The sequence below is a fragment of the Colletotrichum fructicola genome (assembly GCF_000319635.2).
Source record: "Colletotrichum fructicola Nara gc5 chromosome Unknown KSG_Nara_v1_contig10, whole genome shotgun sequence".
NCBI lineage: Eukaryota > Fungi > Ascomycota > Sordariomycetes > Glomerellales > Glomerellaceae > Colletotrichum > Colletotrichum fructicola.
The window spans coordinates 470,294-491,236 of NW_027094060.1; the positions used below are offsets into that span (position 1 = coordinate 470,294).

General features: G+C 55.2%; 6 protein-coding genes across 6 annotated transcripts; 1 reads left to right on the top strand and 5 right to left on the bottom strand.

Annotated features, from left to right (window-relative positions):
- Positions 1-2,262: 2,262 nt before the first annotated feature.
- CGGC5_v015643 (Uncharacterized protein) lies at positions 2,263-3,726 on the bottom strand (the record flags this gene model as incomplete). The annotated part of the gene is made up of 1 exon (XM_032020577.1): positions 2,263-3,726. The coding sequence occupies one exon, from the start codon at positions 3,724-3,726 to the stop codon at positions 2,263-2,265; it is 1,464 nt and encodes a 487-aa protein (XP_031882439.1).
- Positions 3,727-4,622: 896 nt separating this feature from the next.
- Positions 4,623-5,478, top strand: CGGC5_v015644 (uncharacterized protein; the record flags this gene model as incomplete). Its single annotated transcript, XM_032020576.1, has 3 exons — positions 4,623-4,696; positions 5,021-5,071; positions 5,130-5,478. The coding sequence occupies 3 exons, from the start codon at positions 4,623-4,625 to the stop codon at positions 5,476-5,478; spliced, it is 474 nt and encodes a 157-aa protein (XP_031882438.1).
- Positions 5,479-5,554: 76 nt separating this feature from the next.
- On the bottom strand, positions 5,555-6,672 carry CGGC5_v015645 (Uncharacterized protein; the record flags this gene model as incomplete). The annotated part of the gene is made up of 2 exons (XM_032020575.1): positions 5,555-6,544; positions 6,613-6,672. The coding sequence occupies 2 exons, from the start codon at positions 6,670-6,672 to the stop codon at positions 5,555-5,557; spliced, it is 1,050 nt and encodes a 349-aa protein (XP_031882437.1).
- Positions 6,673-7,410: 738 nt separating this feature from the next.
- CGGC5_v015646 (putative transporter) lies at positions 7,411-8,969 on the bottom strand (the record flags this gene model as incomplete). Its single annotated transcript, XM_032020574.2, has 2 exons — positions 7,411-8,333; positions 8,393-8,969. 2 exons carry the CDS (start codon positions 8,967-8,969, stop codon positions 7,411-7,413), a joined length of 1,500 nt encoding a protein of 499 aa, XP_031882436.2.
- A 4,404-nt stretch (positions 8,970-13,373) lies between these two features.
- On the bottom strand, positions 13,374-16,414 carry CGGC5_v015647 (uncharacterized protein; the record flags this gene model as incomplete). Its single annotated transcript, XM_066153303.1, has 6 exons — positions 13,374-14,583; positions 14,860-15,313; positions 15,380-15,649; positions 15,847-15,939; positions 16,010-16,083; positions 16,371-16,414. The coding sequence occupies 6 exons, from the start codon at positions 16,412-16,414 to the stop codon at positions 13,374-13,376; spliced, it is 2,145 nt and encodes a 714-aa protein (XP_066007164.1).
- Positions 16,415-18,585: 2,171 nt separating this feature from the next.
- Positions 18,586-20,617, bottom strand: Pnpla8-1 (Calcium-independent phospholipase A2-gamma; the record flags this gene model as incomplete). The annotated part of the gene is made up of 3 exons (XM_032020569.1): positions 18,586-19,822; positions 19,885-20,446; positions 20,551-20,617. The coding sequence occupies 3 exons, from the start codon at positions 20,615-20,617 to the stop codon at positions 18,586-18,588; spliced, it is 1,866 nt and encodes a 621-aa protein (XP_031882427.1).
- Between the last annotated feature and the right edge of the window lie 326 nt (positions 20,618-20,943).

The following is a 20,943-nucleotide window of genomic DNA, read 5'->3' on the forward strand; positions in this document are numbered from 1 at the left end:
TCCCGGCAACGAAGCGCAGTGCGGGAAGAGTGAGATCGCCGCTGTCAACACTAGCAGTGAGCCGAATTTCACACGTGTGCCATGTCACCTCCGTCCCTTGTTTTTTACCCTCCTCCTGGCGTTTTTTTTTTTTTTTTTTTTTTTTTTTTTTTTTTTGGTTTTTTTGGCATCTGTTTCCCTCGAGATTGGGCGTTTGGGGCTGAGGTGAGGCGTGCACAGGTGATGGATGACAGTGCGCCGGCAGTTCTCTGACAACGTGGCGGGCTTCTCGAAGTTCCATGGCTTCCGTGCGTTCTGCATTGCATCGGGCGCCTGCATATTCGGCCTGTCATCGTCTTGGGGGTGTCACGGCTTTGGGTCAAGTTCTCTTCGGTGATGTTCGAAGCCGCGTGTAGGAGGCAATAAGGCGACGACGACGACGACGACGACGACGAAGGCAGCGGCGGCGAGGCGAAAAGGAGGCAGGCATTTGGCCGAACTGAGAGTGATTCACTGCGCTTCCAAACTGGCGGGATTGTGGCGTTCGGGGCCGCCCTCCTTCTCCCTGCTCGTGTCTCGCTCTCCCTTTCGCCCTCTCTGCGGCACGGTAAATTTGTCCAACGTCAAGAATATTTGGGCTGCGTCAAGGTTTTTTGCATTTCCGATCTGCGCTTCCTTCGTGTTAGTATCCAGGCACCACGGTGCCCGGCGAGTGTTCCCAGCTGTCAGTGGGTGTCGCCGTCTCCAATTACGCGGGGATAAAGCATCCCATCCTGTGCCTGTGCCAGCTCGCTCGGCTGGTCGGCCCAATCCAATCTTGTCTCGATTTGTTTGTCGCTCCCGTCCCTCGTTCGCTTGTTGGTCGTCTCCCCCACGGCACGGCGGATGATCCAGAAGGTAATCGTAATCGTGAATATCCGTACCGACGCTCTGGTCGTACGATGCGCATCGTCCCGGGTCCCCGTGGATGCACACATATTGTCAGGGATGGCGATCGGTTCGAGCTATGTCATAAGGCGTTCATTCTGGATGGAGGACGAGGGTTTCGGCCACGGCGATGAGCTGCGAAAGGCGTCGACAAAGAGGGCATCCGGAATCAGCGAGCATTTTAGTTATTTCGGGGAGGGCTGAGCACTGCCGGTCCGGGGTTATGTACCCCCCCGTTGGATGCCGTGCCTTCGGCGCATTATCCCATTTGGATTTCTGTTTTGTCATTTCTGACTCAGAAAGCTGGTCTTTGTATGTTTCGTTTCCTCCTCTATTGTTCCCCTCAAGTTCAGGGACTCCAAGAGGGACTGGACGGCAAGGCCCCATACCTTCGGGGCACCAGCAGGGCCTGCTGCATGGTCCGGCGCAATGCCAGGTCTCTGCCGGGCATCTCGAGTTTTAGTGATGGGGGGAGGATGGGGGGGACGGACAGATGGTGGGGGGTGCCAGGCCAGGTGCAGCTGAGAACGGAGGAGGAGAACGGGGAGCGGTCAGCTCAGCTCAGGTCGGGTCGGGGCCCTCAGGCCAGTGGATGGATTGTGGGAGACGGCAGTCTGCCGACGAGCAAAAGTACCTCTCCAAGGTACCGTTGCCTGCAAAATACTTCCATGTCTTTTTTCTGGTTCGGGTCTCCATCTTCAGGAAAGGCGCTAGCAGCCCAACGATGGCCGCTTTTCTCTCACCAACTAACCAATGAACAGTCTGCTCAGCCATTGCGGATCTCGCTCCGAGAAGATGGGGAGGGAAAAGGAAGGGGTCAAAAAACAAACAGTGAAAAAAGAAAAGATAAAGGTTAACAGGGTCCGCTTCTTGGCATCTCCGAGCCTACGGTCAGCGGAGATGTCGGCGCCGCGGCAGATCCCATTCACGGGCAGTCCAATCACCCTTGCCAGACGAATCCTTCGGCGCTGCAGACTGGGGGCACCAGGCGGCCATTCCATGGTGCGGAACTTCCGTACCTTAGTTGCGGAATGCCTGTACAACATCGATTTCTATCGAGACGCACGTAAGTCTATCAGACAAGTATCTACGACCACCTCTTTGTGTCCAGCCAGCGGCGCATAAACTCATGCAGGTAGTAGCGCAATCGTACAGCAAGAACCAAAGAATGTCGCAATTTCTCAATGACTATCCCACTCAAAGTCACAGGGTATTTCCATCAATTCCATGATCACGCCGTCCAAAGTCAATCATATGCAAGATTTCGGTGGGGTCAATCGGTCCGTCCGGTCCCGCAGTGAGTTCGTTCGTACCATGGAAAGCTGCAACCGCAAATCGCACATCGCAGCATACTGCTCAGCATATTTCAGGCTCATCTTTGACCACCTCCACCAATTCCTCCACTCCTCCGACCTCCGTAGGCCCGCTGGTGCCCTCCGGAGGAAGGGCCCAGTCCGGCATCGGGCTGACATAGCTCCATGCTCCTCCGGCGTCCTCGTACCGGAGACTGTGAAGCCACAAGGACAGCTCATGCTGGCCCGGGTCGGTGTACAGAGGAGTGTCACAGATCTCGCAGAGCTTGCCCGACAGCTTTTCCGCCCTTCGCTTTTGGTACAGGTCCACCATTTCATCGTGATAGGCCACTGCGTCCGCTACGTCTTGCTTTCCCATCCTCTCCAGCCGCGCCATGATGTCCTCGTCAGTGTTCTCGAGTGCTTCACTGTCGTTCTGTCCAAGATTGATGCCCCAGACGCGCTGATTGGCGTATAGAGGGTCATTCTGGATTGGATGCCCCAGATGTTGGAGGTGCACACGGATCTGGTGTGTCCTGCCTGTCAGTGGCAGACAACGAACGATTGAATAGCCCTCCTTGTTGAGCCAAGGTCGATGCCTTTCTGCCTCGAGCTCTTCCGGCGTTTTTGGTCGATCCTCGGTGGTCGTCGTAGCACTTGGGTTTTCGGGCGAGTAGTATGCAAGACGCTTGAAGACGGTCCGTGCCGACTTGCCATTGGCACGAACTCTGTTGAGTCCAAGTCTCGGGGATATCTGAAGGACAGGCTGGTCGCAGACAACGTCGCCATCGGGAAACTTTCCAATTACACGTGCCAGGTATTCCTTGCGTACCGTGCGGGCTACAATCTGGTCGGATAGTCGGACGGCAGCGGGCTGGTTTTTCCCGATGAACATGAGGCCACTGGTGAGGCGGTCTAGGCGATGGCACGGGTAAGGCACAAAGTGCTCGCCTCTCTCAGACTTCATGATCTCGATGAGCGAGTTGTACATGTATCTTCCAGCAGGGTGCACCGGCACGCCAGAGGGTTTGTTGACAACAATCATGTCATCATCTTCGTGAATAACACGGATTGGCTCAGCTGTGACAGGGGGTTCATGACGATGAATGGTGTGGTTCACCACGTCGCCGTTCTTAACCAAGTGATCCGGGCCGACAGCTTTTCCATTGACGACAATTCGCCCGGTCTCCATTGCCCAACGATAGTACTCTACCGTGCGGTCTCTGAATTCATCTTCGTAAATGTCGATTAGCTTCCGGCCACGCCAACGTTGCTTGGCGTTGGTGCGGTAGGTGAAGTGATAAGGAGCAACTCGGCGAAAGCCGCCTTCAAAGAAGTAAGGCCGCGGCCACATGTCGCCAACAGGAGTTGTGATCACATCAGGCAACTCGTCTGCCTCTGGAGCTTTAGCCGGCTTGGGTTTTGGAGGCTGGACGACAATAGCAGTGGTGGTGGCAGCAGGAACAGCGACGGGAGCTGCAGATGGCGCCGCCGCCGCCGCTTCCTCCTGCGTCTGCTGGGAAGCCATAGAAGAAGAGAAGAAGCCCAGTCGAGAAGATAGCCTCGCCAAGGGCACAAGGACAGACTGCCTGATGGTAGCCAGTGTTGATAGGCCGGGGGAGGTCAACTGCCAGGAGGAGATGCAGCAGGGGGCGGAGTGGCGGGCGTATGAGCGAGAAGGGTGTGTGTCTTTTTTCCTCGAAACTGTCGGCGACTGGTTGGCGAGGAATGTCGAGCTTTGAGAAGAAAGAACTTGTTGTTAGTTCTCCCCGCACAGCTCGCGGAATCCCGAAGGTATACTTCGCTTTGTGTACGTTGACCAGATGTATCTAAGAAGAGTCACAAAATTGCTGGCGGTCAGACGTGGCAGAACTTTGCTGTACTTTTTTTTTTCTCATCCTCCTCTGGACTTTGAGGATCGGCAACAGCGTGATTGGCCAGACTCAAGGTCAAGCTTGAGACGTGTCTGTTTATGTAATCAATGTAGATGGGCTTACGAGGTCGCCGCCGCCGCCGCCCGCCCGCCAATGTAACCAACAGTGCTAATTAGCCCTCGTGTGGGCAGTGTGGCATTCAACCGGCCATTGCATGCCTGCCTCGGTATGAAGTGAGATCGATTCTAGATCCTCGGACAGCTTCTCCGCACACATTAGTTTAGAGCCACGAGAGCTCCCCCTCCTTCAAGGCTTAAAAACGAACACGTTTGGCCTTAACTCAATGATCACCAAAGCTACACAATTTAAGCCGGTGCAGACTTCATCGCTTACTTCACGGCCGGCACATCTTTCGTCGTCAGCCCTGAAGACCTCCATCTCACATCTCTCGGGCAAGCAATACCCGCCCATCTACCTACCTTGCCTTACTGCGTAAAGCTCAAGCTCCGGGCACCCATCTCCTCGTTTCCGTTCCATCAGGCAGCCAAACATGGCCAGCTTCGAGAAGCTAAAGGGGCGTCGAAGGGAGGATTACCGCTATATTTTGGACTATCGAACACGATGGTGAGCTTGTTCCTTCCTTGCAGTGATTGTCATGCCTGGCGCTGCTGCTTCTCTCCACATCATTCGTCCTCCTCTCTGCCGACATCAAGCCAGTTGGTGGGCATGGATGGAGGGAGCCTGTCCCTTGCAAAGGTTCCCCGGCGCCGGCGCCACTGCGACGAACCATCGCTTTGCCGCGTCGCCATATCTCCGGACCAAAGCGTCTGCCTCAAGCCGACGGCTGTGTTTGTGCGCCCGTCATCCTTCCATCGTCACATCTCATCTCTCACACAATGCAATAGTATCATTCTCACTGCCTGGGCAGTCAATAACAAGGTTTCCTAGGGCCGATAATGACATGTATCAACACATGAACAACAGCATTTACAACTTCTTGTATGGCTCCGAACCCAACACACTTGTGTCCTTGAGGCGCTCTAGCTAAAGGCTGCAGATACGATTCCGTCGTCAACACATACCTGATTGAACATTGCGGCCTGTCGCCCTCAGGCTCCGAGCAACACGGCCTCGTGGTACACTCACACAGTGATTACTTTGCGTCCATCTCTTTCCCCGCGGTTGCGGAAGTAGCTCTTCGGGTCAACAAGCTGGGCAAATCAAGCGTGACTTATGAAATCGCCGTATTTGAGAAAGGCCTGGATGAGGTGAGAGCCGTCGGAGAATTTGTTCACGTCTTTGTCCAGAGATCTACCGGCCGGCCAACCGCATCTGGAATGAGTGATGAAATGCGGAGAGGCTTGGAGCGAATTCTCGTGGTGGAAACCAAGGAAAACAAGCTCTAAATTGAACTCTATCACCCACCCACAAACGTACAGAGCTTATCTCACCCGCACACCACCTGCCTTAGCTAGGCCCCTCTCACAGTTGCAACTCCAACTTCAAACGCGTTCCGTCCTGTTCACCACTCTTAAATATCTTCTCCAGGAACTCCAGGTCCGCCAGCGCCTCGTCGGTCGACTGCAGCGGGTTCGGCTTGCCCGAGACCAGGACCTCGGCCCATGCCTTGACCTCCTCCTTCACACCTGTCGTTTGCTCAAACTGGGTTGTCCGTGCTTCGCCATCCAAGGGCTTGACAATAAGCTCGTGGCCAGAGACTGTGACACTGCCATTCTCACACGCCACTTCGAAGTCAAAGGCGCTGAGTGAAGAGCCGACACTGACGGCGAAAGACCCGGTGGCGCCTGAGCGAGTCTTGATGACGGCGTTGATGGTGTCAATGGGCGGAAGGTGCGGCCGGGTCAAGTCCGAGAATGCGGCGACCGACTCCGGGGCGGCCTCAGTACCGAGAAGTAGACGCACGGTAGCAGCGAAGTGGACGCCACCGTCCAGAAGGAAACCACCCTGGTAATCAGGCTTCTTGCGCCATGCCGTCTCAATGTACTTGCCGCCTAGCTTGACGAAGAAGAAGACTCTGGCATTGAAGCCAATAACTTTGCCTAGTTTCTGCACCTCGTCCCGTGCAGTGGTGAAGCGCGGCTGGAAACGATAGTTTTCGGCGATGGCGAAGGTAACGCCGTTCTCGGCAGACACTTTCTTGTAGTACTCGATTAGCTTCTGGGCACGAGCGACGTCGGCGGCGATGGGCTTTTCAGCAAGAACATGCTTCCCAGCGGCCAAGGCCTGCTCAATGTACTCAGGCTGGTTCGGGATGGGCAAGGCCAAGATGACAGCCTTGATGTCGTCGCGGGCAAGGAGGTCCTTGAAGGACTTGCCAGCACCCGAGTCGTCTGAGTACAGGTCGGGCGCAGCTCCAGACTTGTTGGCCAGGCTTGCTGTGTCCTTGGCCGACTTGAGAGACCTCGAATAGATGGCCTTGAGTTCCAGTTGGTCGCTCGCCTCCACAGCGGGCTGTTGGTAAGGTCAGTGAGCAAGGTTCTTCGGGCAAGATAGGCCCAGAGTCTCTTTGGACGACTCACCAAATGCTGTTCCTTGGCGAAAATCCCACCCCCAACAATCGCAATTCCGATGGGTGCCATGATGACGAGTTTGACGCGATGGTGCAGGTATTCGGAAGGGAAGACGTCTGCTTTGCTTCAAGTTGGTGGTGGACGAGACGGAAATGTTTGGGCAATGCGTGAAAAGAGGAGAAATTGGACTTGTCTTATTGGCGATGTGCTTCCTGTTTATTTAGGCTGATGCAAAAGGATGGAAAGGGCCTCTCTTCGTCTCCATTACCGTGGCTCGAACTGTCGGACAAATGCCATCATCGTCAGTCCCCTCCAATGCCTGGAGAGCACTGCGTTGATAGTGGGGTTGATGGCGGGGTCCAGGCGCAACTGGTGTTCAGTGACACAACTGCCCCGCAGGAGCTCGGAGGAGTCTAGACTGCTCTAGGAAGGTTTAGCAGTTGGGATGCCCAGACTGAGAGGAAGGCACGCGGGCACGCAGGCATCTACCTACCCACCTCAGTATGTTGGTTGCTTGGCTGGATAGCAATACCTCACTCTTTAGCAAACGATGTGAATATTCGCCATCAGTTCGCCGAATTGCACAGTAATCATCTAGTTTGTTCGTGCTTTTTACTCTACTTCTCAGCCAATCCTTGGGGATTGCTTCTTTTGTCATGGGTCATTCCAAAATCAACTATTTACTCGAGACGGTGGAAAAAACACCTTGCCAGCAGTTCAACACCAACAACACCAATGCCACCCAGACAAATCGATTTGTCCCTATGTACATCCAATTCGCATCCATGCCTGACCAACACCTTCTGCCTAGACGGCCTCGTCGTCGGGAGCATCGCCTTCTCCGTCACTGCTATCATCAAGGCGATCCAACGCTCGCTGGCACTCCTCGTCCCACTTGCTGAATCCAACAATAACCCATTCGAGGGCGCCGACGAGATACAGGGCAACGCACTGTCCAATCCACAGACCGGCGAGTCCCCAGCCGTGGAACGCGAGGTAAATCCCGGCCGGTAGTGCCCCGCCATAGTAGCTGACGAGGTTCACTACAGCCCCAACCCACTGCCGTCCCATCCCGCGAAGCGCACCACCACACGACCCGTTAAGCCCGTCGGCGATTTGGAACAGAGCCACAAACGGCATCACCTCGCCCACCAGCCGGATCACTCTCTCGTCGTCGTTGAAAATACGCCCGAAAACATCCTTCGTCGCCATCAGCACCACTAGCACCAACGTCCCAAGTATCACCGACAACACTGCTGCAGCGTGTGCTGCCCGCGCTGCATCCCGAGCTTTCTGCGCCCCCAGCAGGTTGCCGAGTCGAGCCGACGCCGCAACCCCGAGCCCGAACGGGATCGTGTTGATGATTTGGTCCGCCGTCATGATGACTGACTGCGCCGCCAGCGGAATCGTACCCAGCCTTCCCGCTGCCAACGCCACGATCTCAAACGCCCACCATTCCGTTCCCACGTGCACCACCCCCAGGATCGCCAGCTTCGCAAAAGGTCCTACGTTCTTCAGCGCCTTTCGCACTTGCAACCCGCCCCAGCACTCTTTGCCACGCACGAACGCCGCATACGCCACGAGAAGCAGGAAAGAGATCCAGTACGAGATGCCCGTGGCGAGAGGCGCGCCGTACAAACCAAGGCCTAGCGTGTGGATGAAGAGATAGTTGAGCCCGGCATTCATCGGCGACGTGATGAACAGCACATATGTTCCCGGCCGATAGATTTCTTATTACTCAGACATCAGCAACCGTCGCTTTTCTCCATGAGATGAGGTAACGACTCACCTTGCGCCTGCAAGTACTTCTTCATAGCCTCAAACCAGACATACCCCAGTCCGCCAGGGATCAGGCACCGCAGGAATCTTGAGCTCTGCACGCAAATGAACTCTTCTTGACCCAACGCCCGGAAGACTGGCTCGGAAAACCACCATAGCACTGCTACAACTGCATAAAATGCCGACAGGACAATGATGCCCCTTTGCAGCAGAATGCCCAGATCGTGCTTATTGGTCGATCCGGTAAAACTACTAGATGCAAGCGTGTCGAGCGCCGTCGTTCCACCAAGGGCAATGAGCCATGCGGTGGCCATAGCGAACATGTAGCTGAAGGCCGCGGTCGCGAGAGCCTCTGGACTTAATCTACCCACGATGAGCACACTGATAGTCTGCAGACTGTTCTGCAGCGTATAAGCCAAGATGACCGGAACTGCGGCCTTGGCCAGCAGCAAGATCTCGGCCACCCATTGCCGGATTTGGGAAGGTTCATCGGAGGCAGAGCCCGGTGGCTTCCGGAGGAGAGCTGTGGTTTCGGAGGGGAGCGGCGGTGTTGTTGCCATTGTCTCGGAGGACGACGAGTCCGGCATTTGATCGACACTCATTGACTGTGGGCTATTGTCGTATTCGTCGAGGCCCCGGAGCCGAAGGTTGATTCGCAATTGTCCAGATACCCAAGAAACCGAGCCTTTCCAGAAACACGCCAAACCGGCCGAGAGCACGAGTCAAGTGAAGCGTCGCACGAAACGGATGAGACAGACCGAAGCATGTGTTTATCTCAGCACCAATGAGTAGCTGGCGAATCTCGTGAGTTTCTGAGAAGAATAGGAGGGAACGAAGGTTCAGACGGTCAAGATATCGACGAGGAAAAACGGCGAGAAAAGCCCTAGCATTGTATACGGCATTTCCCCAAACTCCATCTAAGGGTTCCCCTCCATCACAAGCTCGTCTCAAATCCTGAGGTGAAGTATGAGATAGCTGACATGAGCCAATTGGCACTTGCGACGCAGCAACTTGACTGCTCAATGGCCAAGAATTGACTTTCAACGCCTCTGGCGAGGCAAGCCCGGCCGGTTCTGCGCGGGGAGATCCCCTCAAACGACGGCTCGAGATTGGGCAGTGATAAGTGTGCATTTCGGCCGACACGTTTTTATTTCCACGCTTGCGAGGGTCTACACGTGCGAAAAGACGATAGACAACGGATCGATGGCTCTGAGTGGCTGCTTCATGTGGCGCACGGCAAACGGCCCATCCGAACTGACGCAATACATGAAGTTGGATGCCTTGAACGAGCAGGCGGTCGGCACGCTGCGCAGTTGCTGCGACTCTGCTTCCTTTGGCTTCGAATTTTCATTGCAATGCGGCGACATTTAACATTGAAGAACGGTTGCGTCAGAGAGCCGCAGTGCTTGCCCCAGAAATGCCAATCTCGGATCTATGGGCTATGGGGTTCGCTACGCTAGACCAAGACAAGGAGAGAACAGACATTCGGTGCAGAATTCTTATCTCACCCGATGTTCTGTTATCTCTTCCACGGGCCAAGACTTCAGCGGCAGCAGCAGGACCACCCACCTGGCACCGAACCTCAGCAGCGGCACCGGCGGCCAAGGCGTCGGTGACCATGCGGTTGATGGCCGACACCGGTGTTGGAGCCAAACCCGCCGGCCGAGTGGAGAGCGAGAGACGAGACGAGAGGGGGTGTCGTCTTATCGGCCAGTGGCATTGCTCTGAATTCTTCAAGACGTACTGCATCGCAGCCGCACTCCAGAGACGTGTACCGTCCGCCACTGAGAGACTTGTTCAGGTCCCGGCGCTCAAGTACCGGTCCCACACTGAGCTCATCTGAAGACGATCACCGAGAAAAAAACGCAAGACCACGACAGACACATGAAAGAAAACAAGTCTCCAGCTTGCATCGACGCGAGAGTCGTGGTGGAACGAATAGAACGAATGGAATCGTCTTGGAAGCCAGTCTAGAAGAACCTTGACCGAAAGAGGACAAAAAAGAGGCCATGGTCGGGGTGTCAAAGCGCAACGGCGAGGGGCGGGTTCTCGAAGTAAGTGAGATCTACAGGAAGCACACGCAGGGCAACATTTGCACTTGCGGCGGCACACCACTTGCCTGCGACCACGGACACCCAATATGGCCATCTCCAGTCATGAGAGCCGAGTAGTTCGCTAAACCAAGATATGGAAGGTTTCGCTGCGGAAACTTCTCGAAAACAGCCCGACTAGTCCTGGCACCGGTCAGATGTGGCATCCAACACATGTTGAACGACTTGGTGATGGCCAATAGATAGAGACGACACGACTAACGAAAGGTGCCCTTTTGTGTCTTTCATGAGTCGGGGTGACTCGCGAGGAGATGCCAGGAACAACGGCTCAGTCCAATGCGACACGAGGCGACTTGAGTTGAGTTCAACTCAGTTTGCCTTTGACCTGCGGCATAATATGGATGGCTTTCATGGCAACTGGAGACTCGAATCGGGTAAAATGCAAGCCCAGTTGCTGCAAGCAAAAAAAGCATACCACTGGCATGGCATGCATGGCATCGTCATTCAGATCTCATATTGTCGAGTTTTGCGGGTATGGTAGCTAACCAGAGCTGCAGTGCAGAAGCCAAAATTCAAAGCGAACGGACCCTGCCCGCTCTTCAACGCCCGCCCAGTGGATGAGCGACAAGAAAGATGCCATTCTGATCGCCCATCACAGCCCGCATAGTAGCAACGCAAGGTAGATTCCTTGCCTTTCACGCAAGGTACAAACCAAAGCTGACTGAAGTCTATTGACATCTTTGCAGAGGTAGGATGTGAGAGGCTGCAGACGCCCTGCGTGGTAGTAGCTCGGTTCTTTGATTGGAAAGGAATTCGTTCGAAACATGCTGTGGAACGTGGTTCTAAACTCTAATGCATATCTGGGGATCCTCGACTGCCCGGGACTGGGCCTCGACGAACACCACCCATTTCATCATCGCTATTTGAGTCGGGCAAAATGTCGCTATGTAGAGTACAACCGCTCTACCATCCCTGCCATCCTATACCATGGAACACAAATGTCCTTCCTTGTGTTGCTATTCCCTGCTCTACGATACGCTACACTGCGTGCTTGACCCTCACTCTCGCCCATCACACCACTTTGCGGCACCGCACTTCCATACCGCATAGCTGCATGCTGCTATCATCTCTGTTTCTTCCATTTCAACCCCTCCAAACCGTTGCCGGAAGACCGATCCCGTCGGATCTCTGTACAGTTGAACGGGTTCTCCCTGGCTAGGTTTTCTAGCGGACATTCGGGATCGACGCCGCCATACCTTAAAGCCTTGCAACTTTGACATCAAGCTTTCATGTTGCTGCGGGCGGTTGAGAGATGAGAGACGCCGGTGGCCGGACCGGCGGAGTATGCGCACGTCGCTGAGCCTCCAGTAGAACGGCCGGCCGGAAGGGAGGTGCAGTGCGCTACCGGCGCAGACGACGGGCGTGCGGGCAGGCATCCGGGTACGGGTACGCCTCCACTTGCAACCGTTCCGACGTGAGGCCATAACGATTGTCAGACACGAAGATGGAGACACTTGCTTGCTCAGCCCCTCATCCGCCGTCTCAACAGCCACCGTACCGACGACCGTTGATGCATCCACCAGTGCCACCACAAACAAACCTGAACACACATGGCCACAACCGGACCACAACCAGACCGGACAACAAGCTCCTCTGCGGCATTACCCTCCCCGTGGGAGCGGTACCTGTTAGCCAGAAACGGTGTCAAACAGTTTAGGTTCTTCAGTGCAGCTTCTGGCACATCCACGTGGCTCCCGCAGGGCGAACGGACGACGCCCGCGGTGCACACCTCCCTTCGTTCTGTCCTGAGCCAGGCCTCCTCGCCCGTTTCACGGGGCCCCGAACGTCGCTCATCCCGGCCGTGGCGAGTTACATGTTGCCGTCAAAAACGTGGACAGTGTCGTATCGGCCTGAACTGTCAGGAGAGAACTCGTCCGTTGGCGCCCGCTCCTGGGTTTTCCTCGCACGCTGGAACTTTGAGGAGCTCCCACAACAGGGGTGGGTGGTACGAAAACGCAGAGCAGAGAGAAAGGGGAGGGGGGATGGGGCCTTGTACCATTTCCCACTCTTTAGAGTTCAGAGCCGCAGCAACACAACAGACCAGACGCAGCCTCCTCCCCGGCTCCTCACCCCTTCCCCTCCCTGCTGGTGCTGTCTTCCTCCAACCACCGTCTCTTTCGCACCGTCTTCAGCAGTTGCAGTCCAGCCATCCTCGTCTATCACGCTGTCGCTATGCCCGCGGAAGGTGCAAGCGCTTCCCCAGGAGTAATTTCGGAAGTCGGATCGTAGGGATGGTCAACGGGGAGTAATGACGACGTTGTGAGCAGCCTTCCAACGCAACCATAGCATCGTGACGCCCCCCTCCTCCCGAAATACAGAAGAACAAGAATAAAATAAAACTTCCCTGAACCTTGCCGCTGCCCTGCCCTGTTCATTCTTCGCTGTTCTTGCTCATGTCACTCTTCATGCAGCAATGAATTCCCCTCATTTGCATTGGCCAGCTTGCGGGCCCCTGGACAAACCGCATCTCTTTGCTTTGCCGCCGGCAAAGTAGATCAAGTAGGTATTTTTCTTCAACACCTCGTGGCAAGTCGCAATGCCTGGGAATCCCAGAGAGGTGCCTCCAAATGCAAATAGGCTGCAGACGAATGTCCAGGGCTCTTATGCCGGAAAACGTCATGCTGTAGAGAGTAACCCGCTCGCGAGTGGATGCGGACTGTTCCACCTCGCAAATCTCTGTCTGTCTCGTTGTCGGTTTAGTTTCGTTGTCCTGCATGTTGCGGCCGTTGTCCGTTTCGTTCAGCCATATCCATGATTCGCTGCCGTCGAACACGCATCCGCATACACCCAGAGACGTGTCCCTACAGGACGTGGAAGAAAGACACACACACACAAGCACAAGAAGGAGGAAGAGATCTTGGCCGTGTACACGCCTCCCATTCACCGCTCTTCGCGCCCGGAGCGCCACCTCCCTCCTCCTCGTCCGCCGCCGTCTCCCTGCCCCTCTCCATCGTCCTCCTCCGCACCCTCCTCGCTCTCCGTTTCCGCGTCTTGGCCTTTCAGCCAGTGCTGCAGCTTGAGACCGGCCTTCGCAGCGCCTATAGCCACCGCCCAGTTGTCCACCCCGAGCGCAAGAGTGCTGACCATGAGCATGTTCTTGACAAAACGCCCATGCGGTGTCGTGTGGCACGCTGGCGCAATGGCCAGCATGATCCAGTGAAAGGTGCCCACTGAGCTATTCCACGCCGACAGGGGTACACGCCACACCGTTGCCCATATCTGCAGGAATTCGGGCTGCGTGCAGGCCACGCTCAGCGGGGTTCGGTTCATGATGGCCCGGCTGTACACGATGGCCGTCGCTCTGATAGCCTGGTACATGTAGTCCGAGTTATGCTGTTGCTGCTGCTGGCGATGATGATGGTGGTGGTGAGGCGCTGTTGCCGTCGACTTGGGGCTTGTCGGAGAATCGCTAGCGTCCGGCGCAGAAGCCCATTCCGGCGTCGAGGCGGGGTCGTACCCCGGCTCCGGTGGCGAGCGGCCCGGGCCCCCGGAGCTAGGTCCGGCTGCTGTGCCTATACTCGAAATGCTCCCGCTCCGTGTCGATCCTCCATCCGCGCCGGCGTAATAATTGAGACCCGGAGAATTTCCCCTCGTCGAAACTCCCGGCGATGATTGCCGATGTCCTGGTATCGTAGGATGCAGGCTCTGAATGTGTTCGTGAATGTACCTCCCCATGAGCTGTACCTTTCTGGATGCCGCCTTCGTCGGTGCCCCCGTCGTTGTCGTCGATGTCGTTGTCGCTGTTTCGGTCGATGGATCGGTCGTCTCGTTCGTCGCCACGTACGCCGCCTCCACCGCCTTAAACAGGAACCTCACATTGTCGAGTATTGAAGCCGTCGCCCGGTGGATGCCGAGAGACTGCGAGCACTCCGCGTAGCTCGGCAGCGTTCCCACAGATGACAGGCTGCAGACAAAGGGCGCGGAGTGTGTCATGCGAAGGGGCACGTCTTTTATAGGGTCGGCGAAGGTGTAGTCGGCCGTCCACGGGGTCCTTGGGTCGCCGCCGCCGCTGCCATTACTGCAGTCTTCCTGGGGATGGAGCAGCAACAGTGGGCTGTTTTCGTGCGCGAGGGCTATGGAGACATCGTGACTACGAATGAGTCAGTCAAAGCGGCTCCAAGACAGCGAAAAAGTCCGCCGGCATATCGTGTCTTGGGATCGAGACCCATTTACGAGTCAAGGAAACGAAAAAAAAGCGAGAGAGGGTCAGACGGACGAACGGATAAAAATATCAGAGCGAAAGAGAGACCGGGAAAGAGCAAAATATAGGGACGAACAATAAACCGAACGGCGGGATACCCAGGAGAATGGGAAAGGTAGCCCCCAAATATGCTGCAAAGCAGAGTCATAAACCCAACCAACGTACCATATCGCGTTTTTCGCCAAGATCCCGTTCATCCCGAGACGGTCGAAACCGCCGCGCAACCTGATCATGTCTCGGAGACCTTTGAAGTGGTGCTGGACGTCTTCGTTGTTATCGCCCCAGTACCACTCGGCAGCGGCGAGCTGGATTACGCTCGCGATGGCGGCGTCGTTCGTGCCGCTTGTTTCCCCGACGTGGCCGGTATTGCTCGCCGCAGCGGAGTTCCGCCCGGAACTAATGCGTTGGTTGAGCATATGGATGGCACGCCCTTTGCTGGCCATAAGAGCAGTCCTGGGCAGGTGCCCAGTCTCGTGGATGTAGCAGGCCGAAGCGTACATGATTGTTTGCACGACCAAAGGTTCTTGGATACAGAACGGAGCGTAGTGCTTAATGAACGGATTGCTGGGGTCCGGATCGCCTGTAAGGGAAGCCTTGAAGCGGGAAAGCACGTCAAAGTCTGTTGATTGCCAATGATGTTAGGTTCATGATGACAGACCACATGCTCCGGAGAGGCAGAGCTCACATATTCTGAGTAGCTTCTTATTCAGCGGCGTCTGGGCAACAGGGAGATGCCCGAACTGGTCCTCCATGTCGCCTATAGACCTCTGGATCTTTGATTGTGCTGAACGGGCCCATACGACAGGTATTACCTCGTCTTCGGCAGTCCACTCGTCCTTCCTGCAGTCGTTTTCGGTTCCCAGCACATAGTCGGGAAACGCGCGACGAAACGTCAAGACTTGTTGCGATGCCTGTGAGGGGTCCACGTCAAGCGTGTAATCCGAGTCACCGATGACTAGCTGAAGCCGTGTGGATAGGGATGGTCTAGCATATTCTTGCGGTTCTGATTTTATTTCTGGTCGTCGTATACTTCCAGGTGAGAAACTGCTTGACGTGGGTGTTGTGTCAGAGCCGCTGAGAGCAGCCGGAATGGCAGCTGCAGGCCATCTGCTTTGGAAATGTGCCGGCGTCCCATATGATGAGGGCTCGTACGACAAGGGACTCTCAACGCCAGGAAGATCGCGAGTAGCCCCTCGCCCGCCGACTCTTGTTGGGGTCGGGAAGGTCGAGGTTCCAGGTATCCGACTGGGAGCGAGCCGTGTCAAACCACATCCAAGACAACAACAAACAGTTGATGAGGGGATGTGTTACTTACTTTCCCAAGCGATATTCGCATACTGGCTGGGGGAAACGACGTTGACAGTTGCCACACGGTTGTTGTTGATCGCACTGGGTCGACGGTTAGTCTTACGATTCGTCTTATTTCTGGATAGGATGAAATTGGGGGACGGGCGGTCTTGTCCCGTAACAACCAGTTGTGCTGATGGCCTCAACAGACGAAGGGGGCCTATCAGACAACGAGTAGAGGCTTAAGCGGTGTACATGCCTTCTGCTTTCGCCTCCTACACTCGCCGCAAGACGTTGTAGTCCTCTCGGCTCGCATGTTACGCGATGCCCGTAAGTGCCGACGCTGCAGCCCTTCGGACATGATCTGAATGCGGCGATTTCCCCCTAACCATGTGGGATCTGTTCCTGTTCCACCTTGAGGAACCGCTTCCATGACGTTGGGAGGGTCTTTCGACCGTAAGGCTGACTTATAGGGATGCCGAAGGGGGTCATGGCGAACCACCCCAGGTAAGCAGCACCTATATGATCACCGAGTGAGAAAAGGAGGCTTGGATGCAGCTTGTCGGATTTTGACACGTTTGGCTTAGCGTAGTATTTGCCGGGCTGAGAAAAAGCCACAAGTGGCATCTTCCGCGGTGGTTTGATCGATCTGCATTAGCCTGGCTCGCTAGTGCTGGGGCACCTGAATGGACTAATGGCAGGTTGTTGAAACGTATAAGAGCCAGTCGCATCATCTATTGTGACGGAGAAAGGGAGCTTATGGCCGAATTTGCTGTTCATGTCTTATCTTGGTGATTCCATGAGGTGGAGGGGCTGGAAGACCGGTTGTTGGGGTCACGTTGAAACCACGTCTCGAGAAAGCGCTTCATTTTTCGAGGCAACGTCTTTGCTGCATTTGGATTCAGCCATAAGCGGCGCTCCACCACTTGGTTCTCCCCCGGCTTATGAGAGTTCTTTCAGGAGGCGACGCCATCAGGCTGGGGCTAGCCACAAAGCATTGTTGATCATGGCAGCTGAAGCTCACCGCTTCTCGACGTTAGATGACCGATGCCTATTCAAGACAGAACGGGAACGCTCATATCGAGCTTCTCACTCCTTAACAGAGCTATATCGGGTCTGACGGGTCGATCTCTTGATCTGGCGTCGTGCCACACAATCCGGGGGTAACAACGCGTGTCTCAAGCAGGCTAGGTAGGCAAGAGCTGCTGACGTGCCCTAATCGGTGAGTGCCGTCTGACACCGCGTCGTATGTTGTTTGAGAGCAAATGTCAAAAAACAATATGAATGCCCGTTGAAAAATGAACAACGATGAACCACAAGGCACCGTTCAAGCCGCTTGGCTCTACTCCACCGGAAATGTTCCCGTAGATTGTCAGTGACTTGCGATGGCAGATAGCCGCACTCTTGCTCATTTTGAAGTGCCGACGAAAAGAAAAGCGGAGTTAGACGAAAAAGAAATGAGGCTCGCAAAAATGGTAGTCTTTCGACATTGCGTTTGAGATGCTCGCAGATTGATCGACATCTCCAACAACCAGCAGGGCCAAGATGGCCGAGGCCCTTCCATCGCAAGGCACGTCCAGACTCAAACGTGGGCACCTTCATTTCCTACAAGTTCGTCAGCCCTTGTCGTGGCGCCAGAATAAGAAAGGCCTGAGAATGAGTTCGTAAATTGTGCCATGAGAATGTCGTTCGACCACATACTGTCTCGCAGCGCTAGTAGAAGAGCACATTCCAGTTGGCCAATTTCGTGAGGTAGCTTCCCATTGCCCTCGTTATTTAGGACTGGAAGACATGAACAGAACTAGAAAGCCCTTCTGAGACTTTTTCTGGTGAGGGAGGACACTCTTTTTTCTTTCGAATCTGTCTCGTGGCGTCAGGGGGTGGGACGCTATGATATGCCACGATAGCCAGCTGAATGTCTTGAACATCACATCGTTCCCACATGAAGGGCATCGTGCGCGCAGCGAGTTGGGGGTAGCCAAGCGGATAAAACTTAAAGAAATAGCAAGATTTGGTGCATGGTTGGCGGGCGAGGGACAAAAATATGAGTGTATAAACGAGATGGCCGGAAATATGATGGGCACGAAGAGAGTTCCGGGACAGCGGGGGATACGCGGTTTAAGCTTATGGCCAGTTCGATCAACAAGCTACCTTAGGTAGGGATAGAGAGAGGTTCACGGTGCCGTGACGTAGTGCCCCACTAGAACCCGAATAATCGGAAATTTGCCACCCGGCCGGGAGGCGGGCATGCGGGAGACCTTCGGATGATGGAGTCACAGACTAGGGCTAATTCAAGACACGGAACTTGGATGGCAGGGAAAAAGAGCATTATCTCATTATGGTGACCAGCTTCAGTGCTGCGGCTGAGCACCCGAGCTAATCACATGTGCTTAGAATGGTATCTTTACTAAAATCCCAGGACCTTGATATCAACTTCCCAAAACGCCTCATGTCATGTCGCTTTCCAATCAAATCTGAAGCCACCGGGAGGAGGTATCCACTGACGTGCCATTTCTGTGTTGTCTCATATTTGGAGACATCGAAAGCTGTTCCATGAAGGATCGGGGAAAGAGCCTCGGACGTATATGAAACCAGCAACTTTGACTATCTTCCACGGTAGTCTGGCTTCCTTGCCATATTCACTGGTGGGGGTTCGTCGTCAACGGGATAAGGAAGAGGATTGGCGGTATTGGGGCGACGGCCTCCAGCCATTTGATGTTCCGGAAGTGGTGTTTTCGGGGGTAGCGGCGGAGGGATACGTGGCAGTTGCGACTGCTGCACATGTCCGTTAGGCGGCGGGCTCTGCCATCTAGGGTGCTCATCTGGGCTCATGATAGCAATCTTGTCGGCGCCGGCGGCGTATCTGTACTGAGCTGGTGTAGGCGCCGTGACAACTAAGCGATCGACTTCGTCGTCATCATCCGCCGAGTGCGCACTTGGCGGCGGCGGGTATGGCCGCTGCCCAACAGGTGGTGTCCCAACCTTGAGAGATTGTGGTGCTTGTAATCTCTCGCCAGAGCTTCTTGGGGAAGGGCTCATGGGCGAAGGGACATGCAAGTTTTCCATTCCAGATTCATACGACTGACGGCTAGGCGGTGTGTTGTGTGGCGGCCATGACGAAGGAATATCGGCTGGCAGCTCTACCGCAAATGGCTCACTAGCCTCCGACGTGGACTTGACCAGCTCGGGCACATCCGGCAAGGCGCGATTAAAGCGGATGTTCGCCTTGTGAATCTTGGCCAGCTTCGCAGACGCGCCCTGCACCATCCTCTGCTCAACTTCCCGCCTGAGATACTGGCGTGTGCCAGTACTGATGTCGGCCAGGCGGTGCCACTCGTTCATGCCAAACTCGCCAACACCGACCTCCACGTTCAGACGATAGTAGTTGTCGACGCTGACGTTTCTCTTTGCAAGGTGCTCTTTCCTCATTTGCTCGTGAATCGCCTCACAGCCCTCGATCTTAGAAATGAGCTTCCGGCGTGCCTCGGCGAAGTCTCCCATAAAACCTTCGTACCAGACATGCTGATTGGCGTCGCTGCCCTTTGGTCGTCTACCTGTTCCGACACTGACGAATACGCCTACCTCGCGGCCAGGCCACTCATTCAGTACTGCTTCGTCCAGGGCTTCCGGGGCGGGGTTAAAGGTGCCGGCGCCGTCGTCGTGAAAAACAGATTGACCGATTTGGATAGGCTTGAAGGCGAGACCGATGGCGCACGTTGCGCGGCCAGCTTGCCAAATCTTGCAGTCGAACTCGGGCGGGGGCTCTCTTCTCGAATCGTAGGATCGCAGAATGGCTGGGGGGCTGCCCTTGCGCGAGCCTCTATACATCGCTAATACAGCCCTACTTGTGTGTCAGTCATTGCACGCTTGACCGGATATTTTGTTACCAAGGGTATGGCTCACGTTTTTGTTCTAGTTTCTCTAGCATCGTAGAGCCTGGCATTGGGATTGCCGTAACGGGAGTTGAAGGCGGGGCGGGCCATCTGAGCCTGGGGGCTGCGAGCGCTGAAACTGACAGTGCTCGCGTTGCTGGTGTGTCTTCGAGGACCAGATGAGTTGGAGTAAGCCGAGTTGAGGGGGCTAATCATATCGCTCTCAGTCCCATCGTTACCCTCCTTCTCGTAGACGGTGTGCTCTCTGACAGCCTCCCTGATGGCTTCCTCCAGCTTCGACGCCTTGAAAAGTGTTGATCGATAGGGTATTCCGGCGATGGTTTTGTCCGTCTCAAACACCATGCGTGTAAGCCTCACGTACAACTGCTTGCATGTCTCCAAGTCAAGGCGCAGTCGGCCGAGCATCAGGGCGATGAGGCCGCCAGTTCCTGTTCCGACGATAAGGTCGAAGTGGTCGCATGGCTTAGGGATCTCGTTTCGGTGTGGTGCTCTTCCTTCAATCTCGACGTATGTGCGGTGCATAAGCTCTTGGATGATAATGAGCATGGAATAGCCGCGAACCCCTCCACCATCTGTCGCAAAGCATGTCAGTACGTGAACCTCCCGGTGTATTTCGCGCACTGCTGCTGATCGCGTGGCGGGCGAAGCATGGCTTTGTGGCTGAAGGTGAACGTACCTAGAGATAGAATGCGAAGAGGAGGTCCTTTGGTGGTGTCCCTCCTCTTGACCCCATTGAGGTCCATGACTTGCGCGGGTTCCCGTGAGAACGCCAGCTTGGTTATGATCGACAGGGGTCTCTGTTGGAAGTATTACTTTGGTTTTGCACTCGAGTTTGTTCGTCTGGCGGTCCCAAACGTTCGTGTCGCAGTAGGGAGTGATGTTTTTGCAAAATGGAAAATTTAGCCAGCTGGGAGAGATTGAGACTAGCAGGTGCAAGTGTGTAAGTACGGTAGGCAATGAGGAAGAGGAGGCAAGGCAAGGCAAGGCAGGGTCAGGGAAGGGTGCGGCAGGCGGCAACACAGGTTGATCAAGTGACGCAAGGAACGGTTTGCGCCCTGGATGGAGGGAC